At 44.2% G+C, this 18,302-nt stretch overlaps 1 protein-coding gene across 4 annotated transcripts in view; it reads left to right on the forward strand.

Moving 5' to 3' along the window:
• The first annotated feature begins 2,271 nt into the window (after window positions 1–2,271).
• The window catches only part of LOC123509772 (protein pellino-like), a 43,961-nt gene continuing 27,930 nt past the window's right edge, over window positions 2,272–18,302 (forward strand). Inside the window, exon 1 of one of the 4 annotated variants that reach the window (XM_045264296.1) lies at window positions 2,272–2,424. In XM_045264296.1, the coding sequence (XP_045120231.1) occupies window positions 2,405–2,424 (20 nt within the window). In that variant the 5' untranslated portion in view covers window positions 2,272–2,404. Of the gene's footprint in view, window positions 2,425–17,092; window positions 17,236–17,368; window positions 17,659–18,302 lie in introns of those variants that run through there. The other 3 variants (XM_045264297.1, XM_045264298.1, XM_045264299.1) reach the window with 3 other exon arrangements.

An 18,302-nucleotide genomic window follows, 5' to 3' on the forward strand; every position in this document is an offset into this window, starting at 1 on the left:
GAGCGTTGTTTCTCAATGGTACCGGAGAGTAATTGACCATAAAGTCCCCAAAAAGCTCTAAATAACTTCCAGTAAAGAATATGAAAAGTGATGAGACGATTTACCCAAATATTAGAAAGTGCTGTCCGTGCATGTTCATTCATTTAATTGTCCTTCCTGATGCATTAATTATCAATGTGTATTTGATCTGCATACACACACACACTCTCTCTCTCTCTCTCTCTCTCTCCCGGTATATATCACCCCCTTGGAAAAAGAGGACCTGGTTGTGGTCGGGTGGCAAAGCGAAGGTCGCCGCGTTGCCGTCACTGCATTAGGTCAAACACGTCACTTCGTTGCATCTTTGGTCACAAGAGTTTGTTCATCTCCCAGAGCACACATTCTACTCATCAGGAAGGTTGATGTAGTTTCATACTTTTATACAGTTTATTGTTATTTATTTTTACTACAGTTTTATATGTTGGAAATGATTTGCTTTCTTTTTATAGGGTACAGGAGGGAATTAGAGAGAGAAAGAGAGAGAGAGAGAGAGAGAGAGAGAGAGAGGGGGGTATATAACTAACTCGCTTTCATCACCTTAATCCTTGTTCTCCTTGCAACAAACTACGATTATATGAAAATAAAAAATTATAATCTATATTTTTTTCTCACACATTACAAACAACTTCTTTTCTTTCATGACTGCGATTAATTTCGCTTGTGTTCATTATATTTTGGTTGCGAACTAAACATTACACAAACTGATACACGTAGTAATCACTAGTCAGTCTTCACCCCATTCCTTGCATTGGTTGTAAGTTCGATTTCAGGAGGGAGGAATCTCTCTCTCTCTCTCTCTCTCTCTCTCTCTCTCTCTCTCTCTCTCTCTCTCTCAGTCTTAACCAGCGCCATATGACCTCATTGGGCTTCAATAGGTCATGAATCACTGCCATGCACTACAGTCTCAGCGCCACTCTTGCTGTTGTGGTGCACTACATGAAACAACCATTCTTCATTTTCTAAGAAGATAAGGCGTGGAGACACATGAATATCTGATAAGCGATATTTGACATCACATATCACCACATATCTTTATTACGGACGTTCTTTTCACTAACAAATTTTCATAGCTGTTCTCTGGCGAGAATTATCAAAGGCTACGAGTAATTTTGTTTTGATGAGTGTTTTTCGTGATGGTGATGCAGAATCCTTGTTAAACTATCAGCAGTATCATTAAACCCTCCTTTGAAATACCAATAACGCCTACTACAGCTTCTTAGATTCAAATATTTAGAAATACAGATCAACATCTCAGGAGAACACTTCATTAACAGTCGAGTTGATTAGAAAAGTTTATATCACGCAGAAGGCTGAGTTTGCACCACCCAGCCTTGGTTATCTTGGTGCCAGCACTTTTATACTGGTAGCATCCAAAATAAACCATGACCAGGAATACCTCAGAGGTTGCTTGTGATCAAGGAAGCCAGCTGTGATGAGTTCATGTGGCAGCCTTGAGGCAAATGGAAACGTTTGTATAGCCACTGTACTGCAAAGAGTGAAATGTAGGAAAGATGTGCACAGCCAGTTAGTGAAGTGCATTATACTAATAACTCCGCGTGTTTGCCATTCAAATGAACACACACACACACACACACACACACACACACACACACACACACACACACACACACACACACACACATACACACACACACACACACTCTCTCTCTCTCTCTCTCTCTTAGAAAGTATACAGACCAAGCAATATAGATAGATAAATATCATCGATAGCTAATACTAGAACATAAGAACATAAGAAAAGAGAAAAGATGCAAGGAAATGGAAGAATAGGAAAAATGAAAAGGCTAAAAATGTGGCAATAATGCAATTTTGGAGAGAGAGAGAGAGAGAGAGAGAGAGAGAGAGAGAGAGAGAGAGAGAGAGAGAGTACCATTCAGCCAACCAATGAAATAACCTGCTGATATATAGAGCACGGAAAGACAACTAAGCACATCAAACAAGCTGGAGACACATTAGGACTGATCAAATGAAGAAATCCCGAGACAAGAGCTAGATAGCATACGTGACAGGAGACCAGAGGGAGACAGAAAAGAAAAGAAAGAAAAGAAAAACGAAAGAAAGAAAACACTACTAGCTAAATAACATAAAAAAACAGGAAAAAACAACAGAAACACATTAAAGCAAACACTGGATATGTAAAACTGATCAAATAGAGAAGGTTTGAGGCGCGGGTGACAGAGAGAGAGAGAGAGAGAGAGAGAGAGAGCCAACCAGCCAGCCAGCCACCAAACACCAGTCAGTGTGTTTTGAACCTTTGCAAATGGCAGGTGTGTGTTTAGTGCTCGTCAGGGGCTAGTGTGCTGTCCCTCTGACCCTGGACAAGGTGGAGTAGCCCAGCACCACCATGCCCGACCCTCCTATCATGTAAGTGTTGCAAAAGAGTGTGTGAGAGGGACTTTTGGCACCGTAGGGCAGATTTAGGAGCTGGGGTGGCCCTCTCCTCTCACTCTTACTGACATTGCCCTGGTTGTGTTGTGTTTTTCTGGGATGTTTTCATGATGTTCTTTTTTTCATGGTGTTTGGTGTGGTGTGATACGTATATGTGTGTGTGTTTACGTGTGTGTGGTTAAGGGTATTGGCTGTGTATTTGTGTGTTGTGTTTTGTTTGTGTTGCTGTTTTGTTGTTGTGGAGGTGGTGTGGGGTGTGTTGTGGTGACCAAGACTATACGTTGCTATTTTGGGTTGGGTTTTGTGTGTTTCTGGATGATTTGTATGGCTGTGAGTCTAATGGCGTGGTGATTGAGGGTGTTGTGGTGAAGGGAGGGAGAAACACACACACAGGCACACCTAATGTTTGTGTTGCAAGGGCCAAGTGTCAAATATGAGGCGACATGAAATTGCTTTTTATTTTGTTCATGTGCACATCAATATTTATTCAGTCTGGTGTTACAAACTAGATGTGTGGATTACTGCACTGTACATTGAACAAGGCTGAGGGTTCCTGGGTTGCTGTGGAGTATTGTGTTGCCGTGTATGGGTGAGCCAAGATACACACACAGTACAGCCGTGAATAGACGCTGGAAAGAATCACAGGAAATTACAAGCTCTTTATCATGTTGGTGGCAGGAAGCTGTGACATAATTACTGAACTGAGCAAAGATTTGTTTATCCGACACTCCCTTTTTTCTACTCCTATCCACTGTCCTAAATGTTATTTACTCTTGCCTAAGTATTAACATGTCTACTGTCCTAACTGACATGTATAATCTAGTAACGGCTTGCTACATTGACACAACTGCTACATATGACATGACTCCTCCCTACAGCTGCCTAACTTCCACATACAGTCTGCTAACTGCCCTGTACATTCTCCTGACTGCTTTGTATGGTTGCCTAACTGCCACGTACAGTCTCCAAATTGTTGTCTTCGAGCTCTTCGTAGCCAAAACATAAGCATTGCCAATCATATCTCATGTCGAGTATAACATCGTGGCTCGTGCTGAAAAGTCACTAAAGCCAATCAATTTAAAACATAAAAATCTAGTAGAAAAATATATGTGTGAAAATATAGATGGTTTGTGAAGTGAATGTCAACAGTGAGGTGTCAGAAGCATGTTAAGATCAGCAGCAGTGGAGTGTTTTGTTAAGGAATGTTGGCATTGGCTGTGCTTAACGGCAGGACCATCAAGGCTGACTGATGTCCACTTAGGCCTTGGTGGTCATCTTGGCTTGTGTTGGTTGGCCTTGACTATCCGGCCATTGCTGTGGTGGTGCTGCTTGTTGACGTCCATAGTGCAGCGTGGCAGTAGTAATGCTAGTCTGCTGTGAAGGCCAGTGGAGGTCAGGCTAGGTGGAGCTCATAGGATGATTTATATTTTTGGTTTTCCATGGATATTTTAATCCCAGAAGGTTACCTCAAAGATGCTTGGTTTGTAGAATGTTTATTTGGATTTTGTAAAGAAAGTTAGTTTTGAGGTTGTAGCATGTACCAAAAACATGAGTTAGATGGTGCGCTTTCAGTTTAGTTTATTTAGAAATCTCCATCAGTCAGTCGTAACAGTGCACCAGTAGGCCTTGGTGTCAGTCAGCCCTGATGGCCCAGCCTGGTGTGTGGGACAGCACCATACTAAGCTAAGAGTTGTGTGACTAATGTCTATTGTCTTCTTTATAGATTTTTGTCAGCATTGTGACTGCTTAATAGAACACTTGAGATGAAGCTTGAGGTGTGATAGTGTATAGTAAAGGTAGACAACAACACTAACTGAAACATGTCACCTTAATACATTCCCACAGGTGCCAGAGGGTGCCACAAGTGCTGGCACTCACCACAGGTGTTACATTCCACTGCATAAATAGAAACAGGATTTTGTTATGAAAATTTGATGGTATTATAATATGGAATTAATTTAGAATGTGTATTTACTTGTGAATAAAGTATACCAGTGAATATTGTTCACAAGTAGCAGTGTTTGTGAGAATAAGATACTTGCAATGGGCACCTTGTGGTGGCTACCCACCCTCATGCCAGGTGTCAGCCTGGCACACAGGTACAAGAACTGTGATGAATAGACACGTCTTACTAACTCTTCTTTAAGTGGATGTGCAGCGGTACTTTGGACAGTTGTTTGTGATGCCGCCAGTCACATGTTAACTGATTGATGCCTGCACACTGATGCTAACTGTGCATCCTTTACTGCACTTCAAAGATAGCTATATTATGTAATTTTGTAATTCAGGTTTAAAGAAATACTGTATTTATTTTTGTAGAGTGATAATGTTTACAGTGCATTGCCAGTGTTTTAAGTGTTTCATGTCATGACATATAACCAAAAAAATGAAGTGCAGGTGCTTTGAACTTGTGCATCTCAGAGATTGAAACCTTTGCTATTTCAAATCACATTACAAGTGACATGAACCAAAGCTAGGTGGCCGAATGGTGCAGTGTACAGCTTTTCCTACACCTACAGTGTTTTGTCATTTCCTGAAATGGATCTGAAAGTTTTGACACTCATTTCCTCTTAACTCAGTCAGTCACATTTCTGCTTACTTCTGCATTATTTCTACTCCAGGAACCATGACAAGTGAGTCTATAAAGCTGAATGGTGAAGTTGTTAATCTCTCATTCATTTGTTCATGGGAATCACATGAAGCAGTGCAACACTCAAGCTTATCACCTAAACATGACACCATTAGTAACTATGTGGCCTGATGTACTTACTGTATGTGGTACTTGTAGACAACAAAGTCAGTGCAGTAGATTAAATGTGTTCACACCTACACAGACTAAGATTACACTGAGATAAATAGTAGATGTTATCACACACACACAAATTAACATCACACTAGGAAAAATGATGTAAAACAAGCAAGTGTGCACAGAGTAACTGCAAAGAAGGAAAAAAGAACACACTACAATTTCCTGAAATCCTGAGTCATGGCAGCAGCTCCTGGTGACCCACAGCTGGGTGTCACCATAAATGGGGTCTGTTTGATGCTGTTGCCTTAATGATCCCAAATCTCATACAGCCTCCATAAAAAGTAAATTGGAATCACACATCATGAGTTGCCGCTGCATTGTGAGCTGCAAGTGTTGTGGTGCGTAGGAAGGCATTTGACACATTTATTCTTTAAAAGCTTGTTCTCTGAGTAGGATTATGTTTAGAAGCTGCAGAGGTGATTAGTCAGACCCTCATGGTTGTTTTTCCACTGACGGTGTAGAATTGTGTTGGAGAGTTACTAGAATCATCAACCTTTCTTGTTAGTAGTTGCTGAGATGAGATACAAATGCTCAAGAATGCAATCCCTACACTACATTACTTGGCTGGACATGCCACAGTTGTGGATTTTAGCTTAACATTTTCAAGCATGTTTATACGAATGTCAGTTATAAATTCTGTCAAAAAATCTGGGTGGTGTGTTATGTATCAACTTGTGTGGAACCTTCATTGGGATTGTTGCCTTTGTACCCTTGTGCACTTAACACTGTTGTGGCTGCTGCTGTAATGTGTTTGACTCTGCAGGGGAAACACGGCAGGTAGAAGTGACGTGTGATTTCTTTCTTTTTTTTTTTTTTACATGCAAAAACCTTGAGAGTGTTCCATGGTTCATTGCCGTGCCATAACAGTCTGTACCAATCAATTTAGCTGGAATGTGTGTGTGTGTGTGTGTGTGTGTGTGTGTGTGTGTGTGTGTGTGTGTGTGTGTGTGTGTGTAATTCACCTCGGTCGCCTACTGGTCACCCAGCCAGTCTTCCCCATTACGGAGCGAGCTTAGAGGTCATAGACCGATCTTCGGGTAGGACTGAGACCACAACACACTCCCCACACCAGGAAAGTGAGGCCACAACCCCTCGAGTTACATCCCGTACCTATTTACTGCTAGGTGAACACACCCCACACATTAAGAGGCTTGCCCATTTGCCTCGCCGCTTTCCGGGACTTGAACCCGGACTCTCTTGATTGTGAGTCGAGTGTGCTAACCACTATACTATGCGGTGTGTGTGTGTGTGTGTGTGTTTCACTGTTTGATCTGCTGCAGTCTCTGACGAGACAGCCAGACGTTACCCTACGGAACGAGCTCAGAGCTCATTATTTCCGATCTTCGGATAGGCCTGAGACGAGGCACACACCACACAACGGGACAACAAGGTCACAACTCCTCGATTTACATCCCATACCTATTCACTGCTAGGTGAACAGGGGCTACACGTGAAAGGAGACACACCCAAATATCTCCACCTGGCCGGGGAATTGAACCCCAGTCCTCTGGCTTGTGAAGCCAGCGCTCTAACCACTGTGTGTATGTGTGTGTGTGTGTGTGTGTGTGTGTGTGTGTGTGTGTGTGTGTGTGTGTGTGTGTGCATGCAGGTGTTGGCAGTGCCTTTTTATCTCTGCAGCAAGGAAGATGTCATAGGAGTGTGCAGCAGTACGGGCATCACCCTCATTTGTGTGACAGATAACAGAGATAACGTGGGAGATATTCCTGGCCACGTGCTTATCCGTCAAGGCAGTTAGTGGGGCTTATCTCTGCATCACAGTAGACATGCAGAGAGGAGTATAATAAAGGCATGGACTAGACCTTGCTTCCTTCCCTGATTATCATTGTACTTGGCTTTCTTTCCTCTTAAGGCTTGCTGTGAAATCAGTCGTGGAAGGAAAATGTAAATTATTGGACACATTTCCTGCCTTGCATATATGTATAATGCATGTATGTTTGTATGTTTGTCTCTCAAGCATACATGTGTTTTCAGCTTTGGGAGGTGAAGTGAGCATCATCATAATTTCATTAGGTGTCCTTGTGCTTCATTGAGGGGATTGTCATGATTAGGAACTGTTGGTTTGTGGAAAAGTGGTGTGTTGGTAGAGACATCACAAATACTATGGTGTTATTCTTTAAAGGCTGAATTTGACACATGTTGTGTGATGGAGGTCAGTACATCTTTAGGTGTGAATATTGTGAGTCCAACAGCTTCAATGAGATAGTTAAACATAAGAATATGGAAAAAAAGAAGCCACAAAACCCACGTGTGGTCGCAGTATAAATCAAAGCATGTAGCCATCTATTATCTCCATCCGTAAAGTGATCTAATCTTCAGCCTCTTCAGTACCATGACACATGTTCATAAGCATTCTACTTTCTGTTTGGTGATTTTATGCAGCTTCAGAAACTTATGTGGGAATGAAATAGTGAAGACTGTGGCCATTAATCTTCTGATTTCCATAGACCCTTCCTAATGTCAATGAAATTGTCTAATCATACACAAAACTCAATGTAAAAATGTGTTGCAGTACTAAAGGGATTAACCTCTTCAGTACCATGACACATTTTTTCATGTGCATTCTACTTTTTATTTGGTGATTTTATACAGCTTCAGAAACTTATAAAGGGATTAAGATAGTGAAGACTCTGGGCATTCATTTTCTGACTTCCATATAGCATTCCTGATGTAAAGAGAATCGTCTAATCATACACAAAACTCATAGTAAAACTGCCTCCCACTACTGAAGAGGTTAATGAAACAAACAAACTGTAACAGAGCAAAGTAAAGACAAAATCTTGTAAAAATTGCCTGACTGCTTCACTCACTTGCTAGAAAAAGCCCATTGAGGACAACAGGAAGAGCAATTCTCAAGGATGACTATTTTAAACATGCATGGGGTGGAGGACACAGCATGCATGAACAGAGTGACACGGGGGACACATGGCGGGCATCAGTGGTGGTGGTGGGTGATGGGTGGAGCTGGGTGGTGTGGGATGGTGCAGTGCAGGGCCAGAATTGAGGTGTCAGGTGGTAATGAGGTGGAGACGAGTGGAGGGAGGCAAGAAGGGGAGCAGTGTAGTGGTGGTGGTGATGGTGGTGGCAAGTGACTGTCTAGGCCGGGGGAAAGGCAGGAAGTGGCATGACAGCACCAAAACTTGACGACAAATGTAATAAAGCAAGACCACTGTTACCGGAAGGGCCAGGAACCACTTGCAACAAACTAACATGACAAATATTAAAATATAAATCGTGAAAGCTAGCATAAACAGCAGTGGAGCAAGGAAGGAGAGGCACAAAAATGAAACTGTTGGAACCAGTAAAGAATTAAATGAAGGACACTGATGTAGACAGAAGTAACAGCAGAATTAGAGAATGCATTAAAACTAAACCTCAAAACATTATTAACCTTTTTACAGAAGACATTGCTGTATAAAAGAAAATAATAATGCTTTGAGTAGAACAAAAAACAGGAATAAAAAAAAGGAAGACTTTAAGCAGAACTGGAAAAAAGAATGACTTAGGGTTGAATTATAAATAGTAGATGAGATTACTAGAATGAGTTAGTTATTATTACTATTATTATTAAGTATTTGAATTCATAATAATGGTAGTAAAAATAATGAAATACTCCGCCAACCACCACACTATTCTCCACAAAACAGAACGCTGAAAAGAAAAGAGAAAAAAAACTAAATATAAATGAGGAGCAGAAAATAGAGAAGGCATGAAATAAAGTAAAAATAGAAGGTAAATAGGAAAGGCAGGGAGAAGAGGAGGAGGAGGAGGAGGGAGGAGGAGGGAACATTTCAGCTGCATGTGACCTGTGACCTGGAGGAAGAGGAAGAGGAGGAGGAAGAGGAAGAGGAGCAAGAAATTGATGGAAACGTAACTTCTCCATACTTGCATTCCCTTTTCCTCAATTCCCTTCCTCCCTATCTCCTCTTTCATTACTCTATTTAACCTTCTTCCTCTCCTCCTTACTCATCTCTTATCCACTCTTCATTCTCCTTGGCCCTCTCCTCCCTTCTCTCTCTCTTCTTTCCTCTCCTCTCCTCTCCTCTCCTCTCCTCTCCTCTCCTCTCCTCTCCTCTCCTCTCCTCTCCTCTCCTCTCCTCTCCTCTCCTCTCCTCTCTCCTCCTTACATATCCCCTTAGTAGACACAAGCAAGGAGAGAAAGGGGAAAGTTACATCAGCTTCTTAATTGAGTCTTTGGAAAGGTGGGGACAGTAATTCAAACAGGTGATCAGAGGCAGGTAATGAGGAGGTAGTGGAGGTATACCTGATGTGGAGGAAGGGAAGAGAGAAAGTGGAAGGAAGTAAAGGGGGGGGAAGAAAGGTGTGGGGTAAATAATTGGTGTTATGTGGAAGGAAGGAAGAGAATGGATGTAAGGAAGGGAGGTGAAAAATGGGATAGGTAGATAGAATGGAAGGAAAGTGGGAGAGGGGAAGAATGAGGAAGGAAGAGGAGGAGGAGGAGGAAGAAGAAGAGGAGGATGTGAGGTGAAGGGGAAGGAAGGAAGCAGGTGAGGTGGAAAAGATATGCAGGGTTGATAAATGGAGGGGAGAAGGGGAGGATGGGGCTTAGAGGAGGTAAGGAAGATGGAAGTAAGGGAGGAGAAGGAGGAGGTGGTGGTGGTGGTGGTAAGATTAAGACTAGAGAGACAACACACACACACACACACACACACACACACACACACACACACACACACACACACACACACACACACACACACACACACACCTATACATCCTCTTCCCTTTCTCACCCTAACCACGAGAGGCTTCCATGTGTGTGTGTGTGTGTGTGTGTGTGTGTGCCTCTTATTCGTCCTGCATTCATTGACCTCAGAAGGGGGGGGGGAAACTGTAAGGGAAAATGAAAAGGGAGAGCAGAGTTAATGAAGGTTGTATGACTTGCCTTCTGTAGATTGAGAGAGGAAAAGTGTACTACTACTACTACTACTTCTTCTTCTTCTTCTTCTTCTTCTTCTTCTACTTCTACTTCTACTACTACTACTACTACTGTTTCTAATTCGTTCCTGTTTTTTTCCTCCTCCTCCTCCTTCTCCTCCTCCTCCTCCTCCTCCTCCTCCGGTAAGGTGACTGGGGTGGAAGAGTAGACGGCGAGTTATCGATAGCAATTCAATCCTCTTCTACACACACCCCACGATATGCGGCTCCATTATACTCGTGTTGTGGGGGTGGTGCTCTCAGTCAGTCACCCAGTCAGTCAGTCAATCAGTCAGTCAGTTTGTTTGTTTGTTAGTCAGTCAGTCAGTCTGTTTGTTTGTTAGTTAGTCCGTCAGTCAGTCAGTTTGTTAGTCAGTCAGTCAGTCAGTTAGTCAGTCAGTTAGTTAGTTAGTTTATTATTTAGTCAGTCATTCAGTCAGTTTGTTAGTCAGTCAGTCAGTCAGTTAGTCAGTTTGTTAGTCAGTCAGTCAGTCAGTCAGTTTGTTTGTTAGTCAGTCAGTCAGTTTGTTTGTTAGTCAGTCAGTCAGTTTGTTTGTTAGTCAGTCAGTCAGTTAGTTAGTTTGTTAGTCAATCATTCATTTAGTCAGTCAGTTAGTTTGTTAGTCAGTCAGTCTGTCAGTTGTTTTTTGTTCGGTTCATTTTTTTCCCTCTTTTTTAACCTGTAAAGTTTAAGTGGTTTTGATGATTTTGGTTTGGGTCTCTCTCTCTCTCTCTCTCTCTCTCTCTCTCTCTCTCTCTCTCTCTCTCTCTCTCTCTCTCTCTCTCTCTCTCTCTCTCTCTCTCTCTCTCTCTCTCTGTGTGTGTGTGTGTTGTTGGTAACGGAAGATGTTGACGATTTTCCCTCCTCCTCCTCCTCCTCCTCCTCCTCCTCCTCCTCCTCCTCCTCCTCCTCCTCCTCCATGTCTCACCCATTTCTCGGTAGAGGAGGAGTATTCGGGCACGGGAGAGAGAGAGAGAGAGAGAGAGAGAGAGAGAGAGAGAGAGAGAGAGAGAGAGAGAGAGAAGGGGAGGAGTGAGTTGGGTATGGGAACTTTGGGGAGGAAATGGGGGCGTAACATGGAAGGAGGAGGAGGAGGAGGAGGAGGAGGAGGAGGAGGAGGAGGAAAGGTATATGGGACAGGTGGTATATGGTGTACTTGAGTTTGACCTTGAGAGAGAGAGAGAGAGAGAGAGAGAGAGAGAGAGATAGTAATAACAATAATAATAGAATTGAATAATAATAAGAGAGAAAAGGAAGAACAGTGATAATAAAAGTAATAATGAAGGTAGGAAAATAATACGAGGAGGAGGAAGGAGGAGGAGGAGGAGGAGGAGGACGAGGAATGATCAATTAATTCCTGAAAAAGTAAATAAAAGGAGGAAGAGGAAACAGAAGAGGAGTGATAGGCATAACAGTATTAGGAGGAGGAGAAAGAAGAAGAAGAAAACGAGGAAGAGGAGGAGGAGGGATTATAATTTTATCCATTTTCTCACAACCACCACCATTATAAGAAAAAAAAAAACGTGTGTGTGTGTGTGTGTGTGTGTGTGTGTGTGTGTGTGTGTGTGTGTGAGAATTACGTACTTACAGGTAATTTCCATACAGGTAAGACCGAACTTAGGGGCAGGAAGGGAAGAAGCCACATACCTGCCTCCTCCTCCTCCTCCTCCTCCTCCGGTGTAAGAAGTACTGCTGGGTGGCTTCTTCAAGAGGGAGGAGGAGGAGGAGGAGTAAAAGAGTATCAAGTACTTGCTTCCTCCTCCTCCTCCTCCTCCTCCTCCTCCTCCTCCTCCTCCTCCTCCTCCTCCTCCTCCTCTCTCTCTCTCTCTCTCTCTCTCTCTCTCTCTCTCTCTCTCTCTCTCTCTCTCTCTCTCTCTCTCTCTCTTGTTATCAAGTGAAGGTCAACCATTGAAATGATTATCTAAATGACCTCTCTCTCTCTCTCTCTCTCTCTCTCTCTCTCTCTCTCTCTCTCTCTCTCTCTCTCTCTCTCTCTCTCTCTCTCTCTCTCTCTCTCTCTGCATGTGACCTCATGTCTATACCTGAATATGTATGCAGAGAAAGAGAGAGAGAGAGAGAGAGAGAGAGAGAGAGAGAGAGAGAGAGAGTTTATTGTGATTTATACTGTTTTTGTTCCCACACATAATAGTTACTAAAGAGAGAGAGAGAGAGAGAGAGAGAGAGAGAGAGAGAGAGAGAGAGAGAGGGAGTGTGTGAGTAAGAGCATTTGTCACGTTTCTCACAGTTCGATGTCACCACCCTCCTGACAGAGAGAGAGAGAGAGAGAGAGAGAGAGAGAGAGAGAGAGAGAGAGCAGGATGGAACATGTTGGGGATGACTAGTACACATGGGGAGGAGGAGGAGGGGCGGGGAGGGGTGGGGAGGAGGAGGAGGAGGTGGAGGTGGTACACACGTGGCATTGCTTACCTCCTCCTCCTCCTCCTCCTCCTCCTCCTCCTCCTCCTCCTCCTCCTCCTCTCATAATATATTGTCTTCTCTCCCTCCTCATTCTTATCCACCCTCTTTTTTATCAGTCTCCTCCTCCTCCTCCTCCTCCTCCTCCTCCTCCTCCTCCTCCTCCTCCTCCTCCTCCTCCTCCTCCTCCTCCTCCTCCTCCTCCTCCTATCTTTTACCAGGTTAGTGTGTGTGTGTGATTATGCGAGAATAAACGAGAGAGAGAGAGAGAGAGAGAGAGAGAGAGAGAGAGAGAGAGAGAGAGAGAGAGAGAACGAGAGCGTGTTCGTGCATGACTTCGAAATTCACTCCATCTTCCCATCCACTTCCCATGACCCCCTTCCCATCAATCACCACCACCATCACCACCACCACCAATAATAATAATAATAATAATAATAATAATAATAAATCTTTCACTCTTGCGTTCGTGTCAGAGTCCAGTGTGTGTGTGTGTGTGTGTGTGTGTGTGTGTGTGCATTAAACATTGGATTGTGAAAGTCGTACCTTTAAACAGAGGAAGGTGGTGCGTGGCTTTAATGATCAGAGAGAGAGAGAGAGAGAGAGAGAGAGAGAGAGAGAGAGAGAGAGAGAGAGAGAGAGCACACTTACAGAAAACAAACACTTCTGGATTGAAAAAAAAAGATAAACGAAACTTTTACAAACCACAGCAACATTCCAGTGGAAATAAGAAAACGAAAGAAAATGTAGAAAAAAAAATCTTACATTCTAACATCATCATTATCGTTATCATCATCATCATCATCATCATCATCATCATCATCATCATCATCAACAACAACAACAACAACAACAACAACAACAACAACAACAACAACAAGAACAACAAAATCACAAACAAAACAACAACAATAACAACAACAAGAACAACAACAACAAAATCACAAACTAAACAACAACAAGAACAACAACAAAACCACTAACTAAACAACAACAACAACAACAACAACAAGAGGATATAATGACAGCTGTACAATACCTTCCTTCCTCTATAACAGTGACACTCTACACCACACCCACCCTCCCCCTCCATTTTCCCCTCCCTCTCCCCTCCATTTCCCCTCCTTCCCTCTCCCTTTCCCTCCTCCTCTCCCTTCCCCCCTCTCTGCCGTCTTCTACCTCCATTTTCCCTCCTCTCCTCTCCTCTCTCCTCCCTTTCCCCTCTTCTCACTTCCTTTTCCCTCCTCTCTCCTTCCCTCATTCCCCTCTCGTCCCCAAACACTGGGTAGCTTCATTAACCCCCCCTAACATCCCTTAAACTCCCATAACCCCACCTACCCCCAATACATTATAACATAGTGGTGGTGGTGGTGGTGGTGGTGGTAAAAGAGAAGACAGTGGAATGTTTTAAGAGTGGTCTGAGGGAATCTGGAATAGTGTAGCTTGGAATCTTGGAATGAGGAGAGATAAGTTTGGTGGGGACAGGAAACAAAGAAGAGTGATAATGGAAATGTTAATGGTTGGTTTAATAGAGAGAGATAACGCGGTAGGATTTTTTTTTTTTTTTTTTTTTTTTTAGGTAAACTTTCTATTTTCATTTTTTTTTTAATCTGGAAATTTAACTTAAAACTTGAATTTCAGTTATCAGGGGATGTATAATAGTCTCGTGTCACGCTAGAGAGAGAGAGAGAGAGAGAGAGAGAGAGAGAGAGAGAGAGAGAGAGAGAGAGAGACGAAACAAATGGACACACGAGAGTTAAGAAGAGAACAATGAATGAAAAAAGGAGAGAAGAACAAGGACAAAAAGGAAAACAAGAAATGGCAGGAAAAAAGGAATATGAGAAAAAAATAACAGAGAGAGAGAGAGAGAGAGAGAGAGAGAGAGAGAGAGAGAGAGAGAGAGGAAATGATTTACCTGTGGAAGTTACTAGTTTAAAAGGGCGGGAGGTGTTCCTTTCGAGTTAATTAACGCTGATTGGCAGGTGTCTCCTAACGTGATGTGATGGTTTTGTAGCACCAGTAGTAGTAGTAGTTGTAGTAGTAGTAGTAGTAGTAGTAGTAGTAGTAGTAGTAGTAGTTATATTTACGTTATCAATATATTTACATTCACACCTGTATGACACAAGGTGAGAGTAATTAACCTGTAACCTGTGGAGAGAGAGAGAGAGAGAGAGAGAGAGAGAGAACTTTTAAGATGTTTTCCTTCTTGATAAGGGGAATTCCAGTGTCTCTCTCTCTCTCTCTCTCTCTGTGATGGTGATGATAATGGGAGGGTTGGTTGTGATGGATGGTGATAAAAACAGAGATTAGAAGTGACGTGATGGTGGTGGTGGTGGTGGTGGTGGTGATGGTGATGGTGATGATGCTTTTCACAGTGTCTATCTGAATCATCATCTTTCCAAGGTTATGTTTTTTTTCCCTTGTTTTTGTTCTTTTCCCTTTTTTTTTATAATAATCATTCGCATATTTCCTCTTCATGGTGCATTCTTGTGTGTGTGTGTGTGTGTGTGTGTGTTGTTTGTGTTTGTGTGTTTCAGTAGGTGTGCATTCTCGTAAAAAGAAGTTACACACACACACACACACACACACACACACACACACACACACACACACACACACACACACACACACACACCATGGTCCAATTAATTCATGTCTGTAGTACGTCCACCCACTCACCCAAACACCCACCCACCCACCTTCCCTCCTCCTCTCTCTCCTCCCTCATACCCACCTACCCACCTACCGAACCTATCCACCCTCCCTCCCTCCCCATGCACGTGCCGTCCTGTCATGCGCACGTGGCAGCAGTCGTCCCTAGCCACTCATGTCACTTCACCATGCATATCCGTGTCCCTACCTGGCCGGGGATGATGTGGGGGGGGGGGCCACGCACTCACCCATCACTCTAGTATGTTTTTTCTGTGTGTTTAGTGTGTTTTTCGTGTGTTTCGTCATGTCTACTTTCTCCTCCGTGTTCATTTTGGTGGTGGTGGTGGTGGTGGTGGTGGTCTTACTTTACCGTACTTTGCTTTATTTTGTTCCTTTTTTTTTCTTTATATTTTTGTTGTGTTTCATTTCCTGAGCTTGTGTTTCCTAATTGTTCTTTATCTTGCCTTATCTTTCTTCATTCTCATGTCTTTCCTTTGATTTAATTTAATATGATTACCTCACCTCACCTTTCCCTTCCCTTCCCTTCCCTTCCTTCCCTTTCCTTCCCTTCCCTCACCTTACCTCACGTCACCCCACCTTGCCTCACCTCACGTCACCTCATCTCACCTAACCACGTATACCCCACCTACACCACTACCTCTGACCCTTCACACTTGTTACCTGGCCGTGCGCATAACTGTCCTCACCTCACCTGGGCCTTGCTTAATTACCGGGAGCCTCACCTGTCTACCTAGTGGTCTTACCTGTATCAGTCACCACTTCACCTGGTCTCTCTCTCTCTCTCTCTCTCTCTCTCTCTCTCTCTCTCTCTCGTTTGTCGGTAATGTTCGTGCATTCCATGTTGCTCCTCTCACTCTCCTCCCTCTCCCTCCCTTTGCTCCCTCTCCCTCTCCTCCTCCTTCCCACGCAAGGTCACGTGCCACCCATGCTTGCTCTCTCCTCCTCCTCCTCTTCTTCTTCTTCTTCTTCTTCTTCTTCTTCTTCTTCTTCTCTTCTTCTTCTTCTTCTTCTCTCTTTCTCTTTGGTACTTCTCTATCTCTCTCTCTCTCTCTCTCTCTCTCTCTCTCTCTCTCTCTCTCTCTCTCTCTCTCTCTCTCTCTCTCTCTCTCTCTCTCTCTCTCTCTCTCTCTCTCTCTCTATTTCCTTCACTCCCTACTGAGCCCCCCGCATATACCCCTTTCCAGGAAGTAAGCCCCCAATGCCCTCCCCTCTCCTCTCACCCCTTCCTGTTACTCATACCCCTCGCTACCTCTGTCTCTCCCCCCACCCCTCTCCTCTCCCCCTCATATGCCCAGGAAGCATGCCACACCCCCTCCCCCATTCCCTCCCTCATTCTCTCCTCCATTTCTCGTTAACAGGTTTATGCATGCGGTGGTGTGTGGGGGAAGAGGTGGTTGCGTCATGTGAGAGAGAGAGAGAGAGAGAGAGAGAGAGAGAGAGAGAGAGAGAGAGAGATTAAGAGATGGTAAGAAGATTGAAAAGTGTATCATTATTACTAGTGTACCCCGTGACCTCTCTCTCTCTCTCTCTCTCTCTCTCTCTCTCTCTCTCTCTCTCTCAGGCACAGCGCAGAGAGAATTACGTCTGAGAAGTGTGTGTGTGTGTGTGTGTGTGTGTTTCATTACGTTACTTACAGCAAAGTTTGGTATCGCTGGTGATGGTGGTGAAGAGGTGGAGGAGGAGGAGGAGGAGGAGGAGGAGGAGGAGGAGGAGGATATTGTGGTTAAAAAAGTACAGGAGGAGGAGGAGGTATTGGTGATGTTTGTTCGTACAGCGGTGAGTGAAGTGCTGCCGCGCGCTACCCCACACACACACACACACACTCACAGACAGACAGACAGACAGACAGACACACAGCAGTCAGCCTTTAGTGCGCGTTTAGCAGTGGTGGCGAAAGGACGTGCGTGGCGGTGTTCTCCCCTTGACGCAGTGTGTATGTCCATCCTTGTCCTGGCCGCGGGAGTCGAGGCGTGGTGGCGAGGGCTTGGATCACCGTGGTGGGGAACAGTTGAGGCGTCGCGTGGTGTTTTGTGACATTAGCGTGGGTGTCCTTCGCTTATGTGCTAGGTATCGACCACAGCAGAGTACAGTGAACTCCACACACTGTTCCCCCAGCCGCCACCACCTCGAAACTCTGCACGCTGGTCTGTTGTCCTGCGTCAGGCTGGTGTGGTGAGCTGCGCGTTGGCCGAAAGCTGTGCCGCCCGTGGGAAGTGTGCGGACGAGTGACGGAAGGCAAAAAGAAAGGAAAGGAACGCGTGGACTTGACAAATAACCACTATATCGAAAAGTTCCCACGTGTGAAGTGTTTATACGTTACTTGGCGTGTTTCTCATCCCAGCCATCTCCCGTGTTGGTCAGTGATGCAGAAATGAGGGTACTGTGAGTGCAAGAAAAAGAGAGACATTGGGTATAACATGAAAGTGAGGAGAGGAGGAAGACAGTATGGTTATGGGTAGAGGGACAGTTGTGAGAGGGAAGGAGAGGGGCATTTGCGAGAAAAGAAAAAGTAGATGTCTGGATAGAATCAGTGAGAGGAGGGTGAGAGAGAGTCTGAGTCTGTGTAAGAGGGAAGAAAACTAAGTGAGTGAGTTAGGGGAGAGAGGGAGGGAGAGATAGAGAGGGAGGAGTTGAGTCACGGAGGAGGGAAGGAGGGAGAAGAGAGTGAGAGACAAAGACAGACAGAGAGAGAGAGAGAGAGAGAGAGAGGGGTGTGTGAGCCAGACAAAATACGTGCAGAGAGAGAGAGAGAGAGAGAGAGAGAGAGAGAGAGAGAGACCACGAGGAGAAGGCATCGTGGGGGTACAAAACAAACCACGTGAGGTGACAGAGGGAGAACTAATATAAACTTGACAGGAGGCACTGGTGGTGGTGGTGGTGGTGGTGGTGGTGGGGAATGAATGAATGGGGAAGAGACTCATGCTGAGGGTTTAGGATGGAAACGTGAGGATTAAAGGGAAGTATTGGGGATTTTAAAGGGCTGTGGTAGGGAAAGAGACG

Source organism: Portunus trituberculatus, chromosome 27 (assembly GCF_017591435.1).
Source record: "Portunus trituberculatus isolate SZX2019 chromosome 27, ASM1759143v1, whole genome shotgun sequence".
Taxonomy (NCBI): Eukaryota; Metazoa; Arthropoda; class Malacostraca; order Decapoda; family Portunidae; genus Portunus; species Portunus trituberculatus.